The sequence below is a fragment of the Halichoeres trimaculatus genome, unplaced genomic scaffold (genome assembly GCF_033239565.1).
Source record: "Halichoeres trimaculatus isolate MK-OKI-2021-1 unplaced genomic scaffold, fHalTri1.1 fHalTri1_scaffold_1, whole genome shotgun sequence".
NCBI classification, from domain to species: domain Eukaryota; kingdom Metazoa; phylum Chordata; class Actinopteri; order Labriformes; family Labridae; genus Halichoeres; species Halichoeres trimaculatus.
Genome location: NW_027437179.1, coordinates 10421545 through 10441603, shown reverse-complemented (window position 1 = coordinate 10441603; position 20059 = coordinate 10421545). Strand labels below are relative to the sequence as shown.

The 20059-nt window shown below is 41.3% G+C and overlaps 1 protein-coding gene across 2 annotated transcripts in view; it reads left to right on the top strand.

Moving 5' to 3' along the window:
- The window catches only part of plxnb1b (plexin b1b), a 176524-nt gene that overhangs the window by 132146 nt on the left and 24319 nt on the right, over window positions 1-20059 (top strand). Inside the window, exons 7-14 of one of the 2 annotated variants that reach the window (XM_074683378.1) lie at window positions 585-713; window positions 1011-1111; window positions 5057-5189; window positions 8104-8260; window positions 11736-11844; window positions 15262-15370; window positions 18474-19415; window positions 19880-20014. In XM_074683378.1, coding sequence (XP_074539479.1) covers window positions 585-713; window positions 1011-1111; window positions 5057-5189; window positions 8104-8260; window positions 11736-11844; window positions 15262-15370; window positions 18474-19415; window positions 19880-20014 — 1815 coding nt within the window. The remainder of the gene's footprint in view (window positions 1-584; window positions 714-1010; window positions 1112-5056; window positions 5190-8103; window positions 8261-11735; window positions 11845-15261; window positions 15371-18473; window positions 19416-19879; window positions 20015-20059) is intronic. The other variant, XM_074683466.1, reaches the window with a different exon arrangement.

Genomic DNA, 20059 nt, shown 5'->3' with positions numbered 1-20059 from the left:
GTTGGATGAAAGGTCCATCCTACAGGATGAAGTTCCTCCTATGTTTGCTGAAAAACAAAAACTCACTGTCAAATTGATAAGATTTAAAGAAACTAAAGAAGAAGCTAAAAAACGGGGAGCGAGAGGAGAAGGAAGAACAGAAGGAAGGAGAGAAGGAGAAAGGAAAGAAGAGGCAAAAGGTGTTGGGGGGTGATATTTAAGCTCACAAGCTTTATTAAGATTAATTTTCAGAGAAACAACTTTTTCTGTCTTTTTTTTTCTTATTGTACTTTTACTTTCGATACTTAAGTACTTTTCATTTGAGTTACTGTCAGACTTTTACTCCATGTAAAACTTTCACTTTTACATGAGTAGTTTTCTAATGAGATATCTTTACTTTTACTCAAGTATGGCTCAACCAGATGTATAACTGGAGTTGGTTGTGGTGTCATTGGCCCTGGTAAAATCATTCTGTAGACGTTAAACCCGAGCCAATAATTAAAGAGTCTGTTCAGTTCTCGCTTTTAATGAGGGATGAGCAGCAGGGCTGTCTGGGTAATGATTACATAACCACAACATTAATTAATCTGTGTTTATTTCCTCAGGTGTTCCTGGGGCCAGACGGCGAGGTGGAGGAGTACTCTGTCATCTCCATCCAGCAGAACGCTGCCATCAGCTCAGACCTCATCCTGGACCAGAAAGAGGAGCATCTCTTCATCATGACTCACAACATGGTAGATAAAACATCAGTATTGTTTTATCGTGGCCCCATTTCAAGCCTTCCCCTCTGAATGTGTCCTCCCCGTACTGTTACAAAGCTCTAGAAATAATTCTGACTCACTTGTTCTTTCTGCCCCAGTTCTCTCCTCCAGTAATGCAGCTGGTCATCAGGATTATTCTAATGAACATATTTTCATTTCCCATTGTTCCTCTGGAGTATGTGGGCCACCTATTCTTTTTTAATCTGATTTTGCTGAGCTTAGTGCGCACAGTTTGCACGACCGAACATAATTGTGTTGTCCTGCTTCCAGCTGCAGAAGAGGCCTGTGGCTGAGTGCCAGCAGCACCCAGACTGCCACTCCTGTCTGCTCGGACACGACCCCTACTGTGGCTGGTGTGTCCTGGAGGGAAGGTGAGAGAAACCGCCGCCCTGGATGTGTCCTGAGTCAGATTCTTAGAAAGAAAGGAGGGCTGAAGTTCAATGTGACAAGAACACGAGTTTAAGCCTCTCAAATAATCTCCTCATTTTAATCAAAACCGCTTCAGTGTTCAAATCTGAGTCAAAGCTCTGGATTCTGTTCAAATACAGACCTATTTTTTAAAGTTACTGCCCCGAAATAATAAAAACTGAATGATCAATATATTTATGTATTTGTGAAAAATTTGTTGTAGTTTTTTAAGTTATTATTTGGGGCTTTTCATGACTTTAATGCGATAGGGGAGGACAGTGGATAGAGCTGGAAAGGGGGCGAGAGTGGAGAATGACATGCAGGATTCAAACCCGGGCCACCCGCTCGAGGGCAAACCTCGGGGGCATGACCTAGACCGCTAGGCCATCTGCACTCCTAAATCTGTCTGTTTTAAAAGTCTAAAGTTATGCCGCTGGCCCTGCAGAGCTCTGCTTTAAACTACAGCATCAGCACACGCACACACACACACACACACACACACACACAGACACAGTGAAAAGGCTTACATGCTGAGCAGGTATGAAATCACTCTAAGTTACGTTGAATATTTACAGCTGTAATCAAAGCGCTGGTGATAGCTGTGATGGTGTGAAATAAACAGTCAGATGGTACATCAAGGATCAAGAACTGTAAAATCTCTGTCACAGTCTGAGGTCTCTGTTTGAAGTATAGCAACATACAGCATGTAAGTTGAAGTGAGGCGACACATTTTTATTTTTCATTTGACTCTGGTGTGACAGGACAACTGAAGCCTGGAGCTGCATTAAGAGCATCAACTTTAAAGCTTCTCCTGTAAACGTTTCACTCATGCGTTTCTTTTTTTTTTCCCGTGATAATGAGTATTCCATTGTTTTCCTGAGACCTCGCCTTGTCCATCTCATCATACAAAGATAACAATCCTGGTTTTTCCCATTTTCACAGATTATTCTATCTCATTTCCTTGAGATAGCTCAGCGTGTTTTTCTCGTTGTAATGAGATCATTTTCTGGCTGAATCTTGAAAACAAAACAAAATGCTTGGTGTTGTTCACGTTGTTCTGTGCTGTCCTTGTTCTTGCTCATCTTGTTCTTACTCTTAGATGTTTTGTCCCTTTGGACAAAAGCGTCTGCCAGATCAGACCGAAGCACTGTAGCTCTGTGAGCACAACATGCCACGCTGCCAACTTCTACTTTAATGCTAATGATGAGCTAACGCTAGTCCTCTTTTTGTTTTGTACTTGTGAAAGTCCAGAGAGTTATGATCTCCTGATGTTAGGTCAAAAAACAAGCTACTAATTTTAGCTTGTTAGCTTGATAATATATCTGTCTGCATGACGGACTGCATATGTGCTTCATACCAATAATCTGTGCCAGCTGTGTGATCCATGTAAAGGGTTAACGTATACATACCTAACTACACTGATGAATAGAAACAGTTTATTTATTGATCTAAAAGTAATGGTGATTTTAGCAATTGATACAAAACAAAAAGACACTGTAAAAAGTGTCTCAAACCTGAATCCTTGGGTGACTGCAGTGGACAAATCTGTAGAAAGTGGCCTCTGTGATGGAAACTGCAGATCAGCCTAAAACTTTTCCTGACGAGTTTTTATTCTTATTAGGGCATAAAAAAATGTTTCCTATTCAACATTTGATTTTTTTTTCAGAAAGTTACAGATATGTATCAGACAAACACACAAAAATAAATGTGTGTAAGTGTGTTAAATAGTTATACAAAGCAAAAAAAAAGATGATAGTTCCTAGACTTACAATAAAAAAAGACAATTAAATCCATTTAAGTTCATACTGTTTTATGTTTAATGCACAGGCTTTTGTAACTCTCGGAAAAAAAATGTATATATATATATATATATATATATATATATATATATATATATATATATATATATATATATATATATATATATATATATATATATATGTGTATATATATATATATATATATATATATATATATATATATATATATATATATATATATATATATATATATATATATATTTATTTATTTATTTATTTATTTTAAACAAACCACAAGGAGAATAAAAAGGCTAAAAAAAAAAAAGACACATGCTTTCATATTGCATGCACCCAAGGGTTGATAAATATAAAATACTGTAAAAGCGATTAAAGAAAACAGACTGTGTCACAGAGTGACAGTAACCAGATTGAAACTGAAACTTTCACTGATGTAGTTTAGCTTTTCTTTGCAGCTTTGCTAAACCATAACCCCCTGTGCTGCTTTGTTATCTGAGCCTGCAGCTGCAATGACCAGAAAATGCTAAATGCTAACAGGTAGTGTAACACAAAAACAAAAAGAAAGGATTCAGAGTAATATCTGTCTAATGGCTGCAAACCCCCCTTAGCATTAGCCGCTGTGATAAACTACAAGTTGATTCTCACTGGCTCCAGCCTCTTCTTCAAACTAAAATGAGCCTGAGGAATAAAACTGTCTGTCTCTGAGTGTGACTGAGGCTCAGTGTTTTGTTATCACAGGGGTCAGACTGTAAGAGGAGTGATCGTCATCACACGCTCCAACTACAGCAACATGAGCAACATGTTCTGCACTAGTTTTACCAGCAGCTAAACAAGTTCACTGATATATTCATAAACGGCGTCATGTCGGCCCCGTCCTCCCCTGAACCTCGGGCCAGAGACAAAACATCAAAGCAGGGACGATAATTATGCACAGTTGAAGTCTCACAACACAAACAGAGCAGGAAAACAAGAGCGTTTAATTCACCAAACAAAAGTGAGTTCAGGAACACTTAACATCATGCGTGGGCACACACACACACACACACACACACACGTAGGAATAGAAGCTGAATTAATTACTGATTTGAATCAAGGGATGCATCTGTTTTATTTTCTAATTTTCCTTTCTTATGTTGAAATGAACCTCTTAAAACAACTAGTCCTCTGTTTAATCTGGGTTTTTACATTCTTTTGGTACTTGTTTTCAAGCTTAATTGTGATTTGTTGATTTAAAACGTGCAGTCAAAGCCATGGTTAACTGAGGAGTCAGACAATAAGGATGCAAACGTATGAAGCTGGAACTTAATAAATTGCCTTACGTTTAATCTCCTTTGTGGTACGATAAGAAGAAGTTGCACTCAGAGTCTTAGATTGGGAGTTAAGAGTTGAAAGTTTATGTAATAAAAACTAATTGGGTTCAAGCAAAATGTAGTTTCAAAACTACTGAAACCACAAAGAGGAGAAAGTTTGATTTGTTTCTTGATTTGTTGATGGATTAAAATTGACACTAATTACCTTCATGTTCCTACTGTTGGAGGAAAGTTTGACATCAAGACCAGCGTTATTTACGGTCTTTGAAATGCAGAACAGATTAGAAACAAGCCTCTCGTGCTCCTGTGAAATGTTTTGCGACAAGTTCAAAGAACTTTGTCAGAAAAACAAACTCGGCTCTGACTCGAGATGAAGTATCAGCGGACATGTAAGCAGCTGGCTCCCTCGTTGGTTTTTGGAGTGTTTTTGCCAAGTCATGCTTGAAGAGCTGACTGAGTGAGGTCTGGAGGGATTGAGATGGTGTCTGATGAAAGAGAAACTTCCTCCCCATCCCATCTGTGTCTCCTCTCTGTTCTGCCTCCACACCTGGCTGTCCACCTCCCTCTCACCTGGATGTTTTTCTCTCTTGCTGATCTCAGTCCTGCTCCTCTGGATTTCTCCGTCATGTCCTCTAGTTTGGGATAAAAGTTTGGTCTTTTTCTAAGTTTTGAAATTAGCTGGAAAGGAAACAAATCACTTTTTTAAGACCTGAGGAAGAAGGTGATGCATTAAAGGAAAGTGTTAACATGCTTGAAGTGTCAGCTGAAAATCCAGCAAATTTAGTCGCCACATGATGAGTCCTGTGTTGTTTCCCTGTAGGTGTGTGTTGCAGTCTCAGTGTTCCCGTGGGAACCAGCCCGGTCAGTGGCTGTGGAGCTTTGAAATGGAGCAGCAGTGTCTGACCGTTCAGGACCTCAACCCCTCCAACATCAGCAGAGAGGAGAGCAGGACGGTGAGTAAACAGCTCTCACATGAACTGAAGCTGCAGAGCAGCCAAACAAACATCTGAGTACACACACACACACACGTACCTGTCTGTACACACCACTTACGAAGGAGCAGGTACAGTATGTCATGTCTGGTCATGTGTACACAGTCCTGTACATCTTCAGTGTCCCCTCTGAAGTCATTTACTGAATACTGAAGGAAGACGTGATATCAAGAGATGACTACATTGGGCATGTCCAAAGTCAGGCCGGAGGTCTACATTCTTATGGTCCCAAGCTTTCATTATATGATAAATTGATGACAGCACTGAAATGAATCATGTACTAAATTATGTGTGTGTTTGTATTTCTGTCATGGTCACAAACCAAACCAAGTCTACCCAAAGTAATGTCTTTCTAAACTACATGTGGACTGTGCATAGGCTACTTGTATAAAGCTTAAGCTCTGTACATTCTGCAGAAACTCAACAACTCTTACAGCAGACGTCTTTGAATAAATGGATTCATCATGTTGTGACAATATGAAAGTTCAAAAACTCATGAGAGGACACAAGACAAGATAAAAGTTATGAAATACAGAAAAGGAAGAAATCAATGCATGGAGGAATAGTTAAGAATGCAGAGTAAGGCAAAAAAAAAAAAAGTTGTTTTCAGGTCAAAACAATTTGAATATGAAAAGTAATCCTGCTAAAATCCAGATCCTGATCCTGCCATCAAAACATCCTGACATATTTTGCTCATACCGCCCCCTAATGGAGGAGATGTTCCTTGGTCAGAAGCAGAGTTTGCTGATGTTTACGCAGCTCATAACACTGCAGAAACCTGACCACTGATCATCTGGTATCAAGAGACACCTGAGGGACAGGTATGACACAGGTATGTTTTGACCAGCCTTAAGGCTGTATTATGCTTTCCACACAAACGTGACCTAGGGAAATGAGACGCGTGGATTCAGTGCCTGAGAAAATGTGTGGCTTCCATACTTTTTAACACTCCTCACGGTGTCTGTTCCCAAACTGCAGGGGGCAGTGTATCGCAAATGCACATCAAACACAGCACTAAACTAGAAAATAAGAAGTTGTTTACTCAGTGTACAACATTTTTTGTCGTGTTTAGCTGCAATTTAACACCATAAATTTTTCATCACACAGTTATCACGGTCTGTGGGATGATTATAAATGCCACATTTTTTTTACTTCTCACACCAGGAGCTCTCATTGGTTCTTGCAAAGTTAGCAACTTTCAGAAGTGTGAGACACAGAAATTTTCCTTGCGAAAAAAGGACCGCCGAGGCTGCTGAAATGACATCATTCATCCACAAAAAGCCATGTAGACCTTACGGACCCGTCAGGCATAAAAACAAGCTTAGCAGTCTGTTTTTTTTTACAGAAATCACCAAAAGAAATAATGAACTAATAGAACATTCATATGTTAACTTAAAGTAGGGCTAAACAATTAATCGCATTGAATGCAAGCGGCAACCTCCGGTCTGGGAATATGAGACAATGCTGAAGAGCTAAAATCTGCTGTTGCTCGAGTGTTCGCTTGAGGCTGGCTCCGGAAGTAGCGGAAGTCACACACACACCAAGCCAAAAAAAAAATTACTTATGTTTACACTGTGTTTCTTTTTCATTTTATACAAAAGTGCATTTCACATGTCGTCATATGTCAGTGGTTGATCCAGAGATTTGGTCTTGTTTACATCTCTGCACTTCTTTAGCGGGAGATTCGTTGACAAGAGGATTCATATTTATCTTTGCATCATTGTTCATACCAGGTCTGTTGCTCTGCAAGGCTTTGTTCCTTTCTCTTATTTTATTTAAGGTTTTTAATAAAAATATTATTACATGTCTACAAGGCTTGAAGTTATAAATCAATCTTTCAGTATTCTACTGTGATTGTAATAGCTATATAAAAATATGTTATTTTTTGTTACAGGAAAAACTTGGATATATGTTGATAGTATCTTTTGTTGTTCATACTGAGTTATCGCTTATAAACATCCCCCCAAAAACTTGTATGCTATATCCCAATAGTAATACTGGTAAAAGAAAAAAAAAAAAACGCAATTGGATTTTTTCCAAAATTATTTAGCCTTAATTTAAAGGTTAACAAATTTGTCAGTAAGAGCTGCAGGCAGACAGCTGTGAGGTTCAGCTTTACTCAAATAGGTCAGTAGTTTTTGTTTCTGTAATGTCAGTCTGAGCCTGTCAATAGCAAAAACAAGCACCTTAAGTCAGCACGCTGATTTAATAAGGTTAAATTAAAATTAAAAAAATAATGTAAGTGGGCAACTCCAAAACTTTCTACATCATCTCAAAAATCAAAACCACCCTCGTGGCTGATCAGTCAGAAAACAACACTCAGTGAACTGAGAAAACTCAGAGGACACACTCACTGTAGAGGTCACACTCTGATGATGTGTTACGCTGCAGTGCAGGAACACCACCTGAGTGAGGAGGACAGGTGGAGTCAGAGAACAATAGCAAAGACCGTAATAATACCCCGAGGACTCTGATGGGAGTGTAATTCATGTTCCTGCAGGAGAGGGATTTAATTCACTCTTCAAATTCAATTTTTCTACGCTGACATTTATAAGTGAGTGGGTCAGATTTATGTGTTCAGACACTTCAATCTCCTGCTGTCACTTTGCCCTTCTCTGTCCTCGAGGAGAGATTGGGTGTAGATTCCTCTCCGCTCCCTCCGCCTGCTGAATATGAAGATAGAATATTGTTTTTCTCCTGGTTGGGGTGAAAAACGATGGATCACTCATCGCCAACTCCTCCTGTTGTACAAAAGTGAAGCTGTTGTTTTGCAGTCTTTGATCCTCTGTCATGTCTGAGGATATCTAATCCCATCAGCCAAACTGAGCTGCTTCACGGTATCTATTTTAATCCATGTCTCTATTTTGTCTCCCAGGTGTCTTTGTCGGTACCAGGACTTCCTGTCTTGGAGAAAGATGAGTTCTACTCCTGCTACTTCCAGGACATCCACAGCCCGGCCATCGTGACAGAGAGTGGGGTCACCTGTCCCTCCCCAGACACCCACCTGGTCCCCTCAGTGTCTCCAGGACAGGGTGAGTCGACTGACGCTTTGATCGTTTCCTGAACAAAGCAGATCACTGGTTTGAAGTTTCCATCTTTACTGTGTCTGGAGGATTTTGTCATAATGAGATTAATCTGTGTGTGTTCTAAGCATGTGTTTGCATGTCCACACATACCATACACGTATACAGCACAGAGCATGGATCCATCAATCTAGGACAACCCAAATTCTTTATTTTAAGCCAGCTTAAGCAGCAGGGAGTAATCTGTGTTGGAAAGTTAAAAACTCTCCATAATTCTACATCTTTTCATTTCTGCTGCGATGCGTGCTCTAGTTTACAGGTTTAGGTTGACGTGTAGCGTGACAACAGCTGGTTTGTTAAAGTGACAAAGACTGAAGGGGGTTTGTAAATGTTAATCAAATCCCCTGCAGAGGTCATTCAAGTCCAAAAATATGCACTTTGAGTGTGTCTGTCTTTCTGTTACACACACACACACACACACACACACACACACACACACACACACACAGACTCACACACACACACACACATTGGTTCCCATGCAGGCATTCCTGAAACTTGCCGCTTGTTGTAGTTCTCAGGGTGAGGGGCTCAGGGGGAATCAGCCCGTGGGGGGAACTTCACTAAGATGTGGACACACAGGCTGTATTTAAGGATCTAGCTGAGGCTTACCTTTATTTGGAGAGGGTTTCAGTCAGCGCTCACTTAATAAAAGACGGAGCTGCAGGCCTGTAAGGATAGCTGCTGCTTTTAGGCTTAAAAACAGTTTCTCACCTGACCGCTCAAAAAGTTTCAAAAACACACCAGAGACAGTTTTTATTTTTCTATTTTTAACAGGAAGAGTGCGCTCAGTCTCAGTTTTCCTGATCTAAGAACTCACCACACATGAGTTCAGTTAAATGTGTAAAAGTGAACAATCTTGTGGAAGTGAATTGACAAAAAAATAATCCTTAAAAATCGACTACTTTAAGTTGTCTGTACATGAAGCAGGAAGTTCACCTAAACACCAAAACATGACCTCAGCTAATGGACAGTTTTCATGTTTTTTGGTACCTGTGTGTAAAACTTCTGGGATAAAATGCAGAATCTGCTTTATGCCAAAAATTCCTGGATGTCCCACTGATCTCAGTACGCATCAGACCAGTCTACCTGGCATACTCTTTCTTTTTCTGTAAGTTGTGGGTGAAACTTGATTTAGCTGAATTGCTGCTGCTTGTTCAGATAAGTCAGTTTTACAGCTACAGCACAACAACAGTAATGTTAGACAGTCCATGGGTAAGAATTAAAGTGATGCAAAAGAAACACCAGTAAATGGAGGTGGGGAAAAAATTGAAGTATCCAAGTATTGTGATTTTTTTTAACGATTTTTAATCTGGATTCTTTGCTCAAAAATATGGTGTTGTTTTGTTTTGTTTTTTTGTTTTGTTTTTTTATTTAAGTCCTTCATTTTAGTCTTTGTTAATAAGCTGGGTTGTAAAAAAGTTGAGATGTTACATTCCCTGAATAATTCTTAAAAACTGACTCATATGTGATGTGGATTTTTGGTGAAAATGTGACTCCTGATTTAGTCTGTAGACATCATCATCATCATTCAACATTTTCAAGAATCACAACTTAAATTGAATCATCACCCCAAAACTGTAAAAGAACTGGATCTGGAGGAAAACATATTGACCTGGCCCTACTGATAAATCTCCTCACTTCATCTAAAAAGAGGAGGTAACCATCTCTCTTTTACTTATTTAAGTCCATAAAAACCATTAGTGACTTTCTAAAAATATATGCAGCTTATACAGAAGTTTTTTTCTTCCATATCCTGTTAAAATAAAAAGTCAATCCACCCGAGATTTATTTTCTATTAATAATTTAATTTTAGTTAAAAATCAAAAATGATAAATTCTGCTGGAACATAACTCTATGCCTTATCACATTTTTTTTTTCATAAAAGCAGGACCCTGGAATCTCTCCTCAAATTCTTTTTTAAACAAGAATATAGTATATATTATTTAAACCATTCAAAATAATTAAAGTATATATATATATATATATATATATATATATATATATATATATATATATATATATATATATATATATATATATATACTATTTATATTATTTTTCCATCAAGATTAGTTTTCAGATTATTTTCCATTAATTTATAAAAGATGCTTCATTTGGCAATGTTGTTGCATATTTATAACTAAAATGCTAAGCTCTACCCATTATTTGTTTTGTACAGTTGTACTTCGGCTTTCCTTTAACTGAAAACCAGTGTAAAAACTACAAATAGACATAACAGAGCAGTCATATCACATACTAAGCAGTATGCAGTGCCTGCTACATACTTCACTCATTTGTAGTAGAGATGTACAATATGTCGGTATCAATATTGGTATTGACTGATGTTGGTTATTTTTTTTTACATATTAGTATTAGCCGATGTGTAAAAGTGGGCTGATTTATACTCGTTAGCTGCCAGCCATTTTCAGAGCATCTTAAACAATCTTTTAAGACCCACATAATATAGTTTTCTATGACTATTTAAACACCAAAACTACAAAAGAAGAGTGGACTCTCTTCTTTTATTTCTCTCTTCCTGATATTGCTCCAAAAAACACACAAAATTTACTTTTTTGATTGCGTTCGTCTCGCGCGCTCCATCCTTTCATCCTCTCCATGGTTGTCTTTTCTCATGATCGCGCCACTCTTTTGTCTCTGAACTACCTCGACAAATCATCTTTGTAGAGATTGTTTTTTGTTTTTTTCACCAACATTGATATCAGTAAACTGAGTTATCGGCCATAACAGCAATATTAATATCAGACATTGGTAACGGCCAAAAACTTTCATATTTGTGCATCCCTAATCTGTAGTATGTAGTCACAAATTCAAAAGCAGCCAGTGTGATGGACAGTAAGACAGTTTTTCAATAAGATAAGGCAAATATGTCCTGTCTGAGGCTGAGACTGAAGTATTATCCTGCTCCTTGATGTTATAAGAATACACCAGTAAGAGCACTGCTGTCATGACGAACAGGGAACATTAAAAATAGGTCTTAAATCTAAACATTTATCAGCTTCATACCAAAGCAGAGCGTCACTGTGAAGCTTTAAAACAGGTGAACTTCCTTTTTTCCATCCAGTGTGAAGTGTGTGTTTGATAGAAGTGAGTTCTCAGAGCCTTGAGCTGCTGTGTTTGTGTCCGTCTCTCTGGGCTGAGCATGGAGGGAGCACATGGCTTCCATTAAGCCTGTGTGTTTTGGCTCTCTGGACCAAACCCTGGATCCCACGTCCTCTCTCTGTGTTTTGGGAAAGATCTTACTCATCCCAGACTCCAGAATCAGAGACGATAAGCCTGGCCAAATATTTTCAGAGCTTTCCTCTCTGGGCTCAGCGCGCAGGTGTAACATGATGTCACTCTGTTGTTTGCAGCTCTTCCTCACGCCCTCCTCTTCCTCTGTGTGTTTTTTTTCTCTCCTCAGACTCTGTCACAGTCACCCTGTCTCTTCGCTTTGGGGACGTCACCGTCACAGCGAGGGATTTCACCTTCTACGACTGTACGGCTGTAAAGCAGCTGTCTGGCAGCATGCCGTGAGTTTCCGCTGATGATTTATAAGCTCTCCTCCCAGTCTCTGTCCCTCCAGCCATTCAACCTTCACCTGTCTGTCTTATCTCTGTGTTTTCTTTTTTTCTTCTCACCTATTTTTCTGGAGTTAATTCTTCCCTCCCTGTCTCTGAGCACTTAGTTTAATACTTCTCAGTGCCCAGGAAGTGCTGCAGGTACCTGACTCTTCTCTGTGGTCTTTCCAGCTCTGCTTGTGCTGATCACAGGGCTCAGCTGTGCTCTTTGAGCCTGGTTTAACTGTACACACAGGGACACACTGACTGGACTGCCTTCAGTTTTTTTAACACATTTCCATTTGGCTATTAACTGCAAAGTTTGTCTTTTGTTTGTACAAATATTCTCAGCACAGTTACAGACCCGAAGCGTCAACACATACATAGCTGCTTGTTCTTCTATACAGCTTTAGTGTATATCACAAAATATTTTGTTTTAAGATTGAGATCTGGGGACTGTGGAGGCCATTTGAGTACAGTGAACTCATTGTCATGTTGGAGAAACCAGTCTGAGATGATTCCAGCTTTATGACATGGAGTGTTATCCTGCTGGAAGTAGCCATCAGAGGATGGGTACACTGTGCTCATAAAGGGATGGACATGGTCAGCAACAATACTCAGGTAGGCTGTGGACTTTAAACCACGCTCAGTTGGTACTAAGGGGCCCAAAGTGAGCCAAGAAAATATCCCCCACACCATTACACCAGCAGCAGCAGCCTGAACCATTGATACAAGACAGGATGGATCCATGCTTTCATGTTGTTGACGCCAAATTCTGACCCTACCATCTGAATGTGGAGCAGAAATCCAGACTCATCAGACCAGGCAACGTTTTTCCAATCTTCTATTGACCGGTTTTGGTGTTGCTGTGTGAATTGTAGCATCCTGTTCTTAGCTGACAGGAGGGTCACCCGGTGTGGTCTTCTGCTGCTGTAGCCCATCTGCCTCAAGGTTGGACGTGTTGTGTGTTCAGAGATGCTCTTCTGCAGACCTCGGCTGTAACCAGTGGTTATTTAAGTTACTGTTGTCTTACTATCAGCTCCAACCAGTCTGTCCATTCTCCTCTGACCACTGGCATCAACAAGGCATTTTGGCCCACAGAACTGACGCTCACTGGATATTTTCTCTTTTTGGGACCATTCTCTGTAAACCCTAGAGATGGTTGTGCAGTTCGTCAAAAACTCAGTCCAACAACCATGCCACATTCAAAATCTCTGAAATTACATTTCCTCATTTCCTCTTCATTCTAATTGGTGGTGGAAGAAAAAAAACTAATTTTCAGCATTTTTGGTTTCGCATATATATATATATATATATATATATATATATATATATATATATATATATATATATATATATATATATATATATATATATATATATATATATATATATATATATATATATATATATATATATATATATATATAAGTTAAGTTAAGATGACAGATCTGCTAAACAAATCCTAAAAACTGACCCACATATGTTGTGCATTTTTGGGGGAAACATGGATCCTGGTAGTATGTAGACATCGTCATCATCATTCAACTTTTTCAGATGGTCTAGTGTTAAAAAAAAGTGAACTACAGATCTCAAAAATCAGAAAAATTGAAGAATTGCAATTTAAAGTGGTTTTCAGACCTGGACTGTTTGGTTCACCTTTAACGGACCAGGGTTCGTTTCCCACGCTGGTCCGCACTTTCCATGCAGGTGTGAATAGACACGAACCAACCCTGGTGCGGACCAAACAACCAGACCGAGACCCACTTTTTGAGGTGGTCTTGGTCTGCTTCCAAACGAACTCTGGAGCGGTTCGTGGTTCTCTGGTGCAGGTCTGAATACAAACCAAGGTCCATCTGAACTAACTACTGGATACATGCGCCTTTTGGGCCTATAAAGCCACCGTAGCCAAGCATTGTGCATTAATCCCCACGTATTTCACTCGCAGACGTAGTGAATGTTGTTCTTTAGTTCATACCTGATTCTCCGTCTTCTGTTTAGCCACGCTGTTGCTAGCATGTTGTGGGTCAAGACACGCAGAGCATAGCGCCTCCTTGCTGCGCGCATTCGTCTTCGCTGTTACAAACTTTGAAACGGTGTTGTTAAGCCTGCTTTGAAGGAGCTGCTCTTGAAACTGAAAATGATTTTACAGCTCTAATAAGAGCACAAACTCACGTTTACCTCCATTTCCGGGTCTGTACTCTGTGTGCCGCCCTTTGTCAGTGCTGTCCAATGAGAGCACTGATGGTCACACACATGGATGTGTTTACAGAATATAGTCCACTTGCAAAAAGTACAATCTGAATACGAACAAAAAAAATAAAGTCCGCTTTTGGTCCGGACCAAACAAGTGGACCAAAGGACTTTTCTGGTCTGAATACAGCCTTAATGAAATCTGCACCCCAAAAATGGTAAAAGAATTGAATCAGGAGAAAAGCATATGGTCCCAACTCTAATTCTGATGCTCAGTCTGAGCTTCAGCAGGTCGTCTTCACCATGTGTACGTGACTAAATGTCTTGAGTTGCTGCCGTGTGATTGGCTGATCAGACATTTGTGTTGACGAGCAGCTGAACTGGTGTTCTTAATGAAGTGGCTGGTCGGGGTATATTGCTGTCATGGTTATTTTTTAATCATGTTTGAAACTAAAAAGTGGGTCAGACCTGGGCTCCACCAGCTCCACCAGTTCCACAGTTCATGCTCCGTTGGTAAGAAAATAGAAACCGAGTCGTCAGCTTCAGCCCAGACTGTAGTTTCACCTTCTATCCCTCCTCCATTTCTCTGTTTTTCTTAGTAGTCATGTAAATGTGTTTTCATTCCTTGTTCTGATAAACATTTGGCTGAACAGGTTGAGACTGGTGCAGCTCAAACATGCCTTTATGTTGGCAGTGAGGGGGAATGGGACAGGTAGGCAGGTAGTTGAAGGTGGTTCTTAAAACCTGGATGATATTCCAGACTAAATCTCGTGTCTAGTGTATCCAAGAGGAGATTAATAATGAAGAGCCCTCGTCAAAATAGATTTAAGCCTTCCTTAATAATGTGAGTGTTATGCTCACTACCACATCCTCTGCTGTGTTTCCACACGTCAGCCTCGCACTCTCTTCTCTCCAGCGCTGAATTCAATTAGAAGTCTGACCTTTTCTTACCACAGGGAACAGATTGACTATGATTTGATTACACTGTGCTCCAAGCTTCAGGATCTCTACCTTTATTTCTTTACTCCAAGTCCATAGTTCTTTCAGTCCTCTCTTCAGCACTCCTTGTTTTCTTCTCTTCAACTCGATTTGTCACCTTCCTTCTTTCCCTCCTTCTTTCCTTCCTTCCTTCCTCAGAGTTTGTCACTTCATGCCTCTGATCTGTGCTCTCTGCTGTGTGTGTTTGTGTGTGTGCAGATGCCGGGGTTGTGTTACGAGCAGATGGGGCTGCAACTGGTGCGTTCACCAACACTTGTGTACCCACAAGCCCACCTGTGAGGAGGGGGTGATCATCTACAACCACCACGTAAGTCACTCCAAGAGAGGAGATCCGTTCAAGTTTGTAGGGTTCAGATGCTACAATCCTTCCTACACCACACACACACACTGTCCAACTAAAAACACATGAAGTTCTGTGAAATGTATTTGATATTTCAACTTAACAACCTTTTTCTGTTGTGGTTCCTCAAAAGCTTTGACTCCCAAATGATAGAATTTCCTAATGTGCCTAAAACTAACATCGAGCATTATAGTGTCACAGACATCGGACCAGTTCATTTAAAATGATCACATCATCAAATTAAATGTTTTAATGTTTTTCAAACCTACTTTTTGAGGCGATATTTAAGGTAGAAATAAAAGAAAAGAAAATGCTTTAAACCGCCAAAGTTTGTGATTAGAAATGTGACAATAGCAGTTCTAAAAGCTGGGGTCATCAGTCACGTGAGCTGAGCTGTGCCTCTGCTTAGGCAAACTTACAATCTTAATATCCTCTAAACTGCCAAGTTAGGAAAAAGTTCATCCCTGGATAGTGAAATTAGTGATTCAGACGGGAGACGTTTTTTGATCCAGGCTGTAAATATGTTTATTTCTGCTTTAAAAAAGCCTTTTTTTGGCTTGGTGTATATATGACTTCTGGTAATTCTGGAGCCATCCTCGAGCAGACTCTGGAGAAACATCAGGTTTTTGCACTTTCGCATTGTCTCATATTCTTAGACCGGAGGTCGCTGCTTTGAAACTATGTGAACAGAATATGTTTGATCTGTTGAAGACCCTAGCGTTGACTGAGGCCCCGTTTACATGACGCCGAAAACGGTCCATTCCGCAAACATTTCGTTGCGTTTTGGCCTTCCGTTTAGACGAGACCACATTGCGTTTTCAGTGAAAACGCAAACTTTTGAAAACGCTCCCCAGAGTGGAAAGATCTGAATCCGCTCCTCCATCCAGCTTCGTGTAAACACAGAGCGGAGCGTCTCAGGGTGAAACGCTGACGTCACCGCATGCGCACTCGCAGTTTCAGGTGAAGGCTCCACGCTCAGCCACATTTCCAGTTGAGCCAGTAGGTGGCGGTAATGCGCGTCATGGTTGGATTGCCGACCGTCTCACACAACAAAACAGCAGAAAAAGAAAGAACAGAAGAGGAGACTTGTCCTCCTGGAGTCGTATGAACGCGAATCGTTTTCACGCCGTCCTCATGTAAACGCGGGTGGCTTTTGAAAACGCAAAGGAAGAATCGTTGCGGGAGTCTCCGTGTAAACAGGGCCTAAATCAAGATAACAGCTGTATCTGTGGCATCAGATTGATTTAGAAAACACAGCCCAAACATTGTCTCAAGGGCCGTTTACATGACAATAGTCTTAGGATGAAACTCAAAAGTTTTGTTTATCATCCAACCTAAAACGCAAATTTTTAAAAACGGCCTTCAGGGTGGAATTCTTCTGAAACACTGCTGACACCATTGCTGTGTAAACAGTAAGCCGGCGTTTTCAGTGCAAACGCTGACGTCACACTCTGCCTCGCGCGTGCATACAACAGGACAACTGTGCTTGTGCTGCTCAATCAGCTGTATCTGCTGACTGTCTTTATACAAAATGCGCATCTTTTGCTCCACTTTTCAACAAAGTATTCCCCAATACACCAGATGATCAGCTAAACTCTACTTTGGTGGAGATCTCCCAAAAGCAGCTTCTGGACAAGACAGTTATAGCGCCGACTACAGGCCTGGCATGCTTACTACAGCGTTTTCAGTCCATCTGCGTTTCCGTGTAAACACAGATTTTTTACACTGCGTTTTGGTGTTTTCAGATGAAATGTGTCTTATAAACAGGGCCTAATTTTCCACTAACTGGCTAAATTAAGTATATTAGCTTTTTTTGGATTGGTCTGTTGGTGTATTCACAAGGCATGGGTCTGTCTGTCCTCATTGTTGTTTTTTGGGGGTCGCAGGCTTAAGAGTTTGGTAGCCTCTGGATTAAAATGTTCCCTTCACAGATTAAACATCCAGTATATTCCATATTAAAAACATTTAGACCTGAGAAAGCAGCATTCATGAATCTACCTGGGTGGGAAAATTTTAGCAGTAAGTGTTTTATGCAGATAAGAATCTGTATTTTTATAAAACTCTCAAACAAGCATCTGTGACGTGCTCTACAACTGAATCTCCTCCAGCAGAGCCATCTTACATTACTGTTAACACAGAATTACTAAACTCCTGTGAGCTAGCAGCTGCCTGTCAGCTGTAGCGAACTGCTGCCTGAGGCACGCAGCAGTGGCTCATTTTCTGCTCTAAGCACTAATTTACAACATTTGTGCTTTTTGTTCCAGCCGTCCAACTCTTTTATGACCTCATTAATTTAGATGTTAAGCACGCAAACAATCACGCTCACATTGTCTAAATGTGCTGTCTAAATCCCTGCTGCGACAGCACATCCTGAAAACATTGCTCAGTGGTCATCCTGGTAGTCAGAACCTGTGCAGACAGCTCTGTAACCACTGATTCTTTGTGTTTTAGGTCTTTGAATGAAAGTATCCAAGCTCAGGAGCAGTTATTAAGTCAGCTTTGTTTACATCTGTGTTTCTCACGAGCAGTTTTCTTCTTCTCTGCCTTTGGCACATTTCTGCCGAGAAGACAGAGACTCCACGGGACACTTTTAATGAGGCATGAATTATGAATAAAACAGCAAATATATCTTAAGGCCACGTCTTTTCCTCTTTGTTCAACAGCTGCACAACACAGTCATCCATTTATAAGTAGAAACAAAACGCAGGTACCAAACAAAGGACGATTCATTTACTGGTTCAGGATTTACTTGAACAGAAAGCACCAGAAAGACGCGCTCTGAAGTCTTTATTTTGGATTTATTCTGGGTACAAAGGTGGTGGATGATTCCCCTCTCAGGCCTTTGTCTGTTCTCTTTTGCTTCACATGTGAAATTATTTGTAACAAACCATCAGTGTACATGTTTCATAAACAGAAACAACACATGAGCCCATGATTATGTGTTGAAAGACATGTTTAAGTTCAGTTTTCTCCTCATGTCCCTTCCCCTCCGTCCATTCGACTTTTATTTCTGTCTCATCCTCTCCTCATGTCCTCCTCCTCCTCCTCCTCTTCCTCCTTCCTCCCCCAGTTTAAACTCCCCACCTCAGCTCCTCCCACCTCCAAACCTCTCAAAGTCATCACAACACCCACCACCACAAAGGCCGCTCCAACAACCATCAGAACCAATCCCACCACCGTAACGACGACAGTCACCACACCAACAACTACAGCCACCCCTGTCACCATAGCAACCACCCCAGAGCCAACCACCACTCCAGCACCCACCACTCCTCCCACGACAACCACCACGACCACCACCACCCCCGAGCCAACCACCCCACCCACCACCTTGCCTACACAACCCACCAGCACCCTGCCCTCCACCACACCAGCACCCACTACAGCTGCCCCCCCAGAGGTCACCACCGGGACAGGAGAAGAAGAAACTGAAGCCAGGGAGCTCATCGTCATCACTCAAGCTGAGGCCGAAGACAACACAGTGACACCCACCGTCCTGGTGGGCGGCGTGGATCTGGAGCCGGTCACCACAGCTGATGGTTTAAGCCAAGATCTGGACCCTGTGATGCCTCTGATCATTCCTCTTCAAGACCCTGAGATGGCGACAGAGTCCCCGATCAGTGAAGCCCAGGAGGCTGAGGGAGCTCTGAGCCTAGCAGAGCCTCCCACCCCAACCTCATCTGGCTTCCCCCTGCCTGCACCCTTCCCTATGGGTGAGCCAGATGACCCTGAGCCCTCCCTCTACCTGGATCTAACCCCGGCACCCACCCCAGGGTCCACCCAGGACTCCCCGACAGAAACGAGAAGCCCGGACACAGAGCAAGGTGAGCTTCTCGTGCTGGAAAAAGAAGCTGACGTCTCCGAGTCGGAAAACGACACCGCCTCGTTTTCAGCAGCTGCCGTGTTGTCAGGTGACGGTGAGGCGGACCACTCCTCTCCCTCCTACCTCCAACTCATGGACTCAGACTCAGAGCTGGACTACCAGTACGATGCAGCTGACGGCTTCCTACCGGTGAGTCCAGCCGCCTCCCTCTTCCTCCTCCTCTACTTCTTCTTCTGCTTCTTCTTCATGCTTCTGCAGACTCCTGGTGCTCCCAGCTGGATTCTGTGCCTTTGCTGCAGGAGTAATGCTCCAACAATCTGCCCTGTAGGCCTTCGTTTCCCTGCTCTTCCTCTTCTGTGTGACACACCTGTCCTCATCTCGTTGTTTTCCCTTCTTCTTGACTGATCCTGAGAAAAACAACAGCTTCAGTGTGAGCTGTGGCTGTTGTTTTTCAGTTTTTATGTCTTCTACATTTTCTGTGTGTGACCAATCCAAACTCCATTTAATTATAAAAGTATAAAATCAGAGCAGAAGAGAGAAAAATTCTTCATTATTTTCTTTATATTTTAAACCTGACACCTCCTCACTGCTGAAGAAGTGAGGCACTGAAGACTTGAGAGTTCACTCTTTTGTGTTTGTGAACTGAATAACAGGGGGATGAAGGCTCGTACGTCAGCTGGGGAGCTTCAGCTTGTCCGTGTGTGGAGAAGGTTCAGGGTTCATCACTGCTGCCCGTCAGGGTGGAGAGGAAGATCACTCTGTTAGCCCGCAACCTGCACCTTTATCAGGTACACACACACACACACACACACACACACACACACACACACACA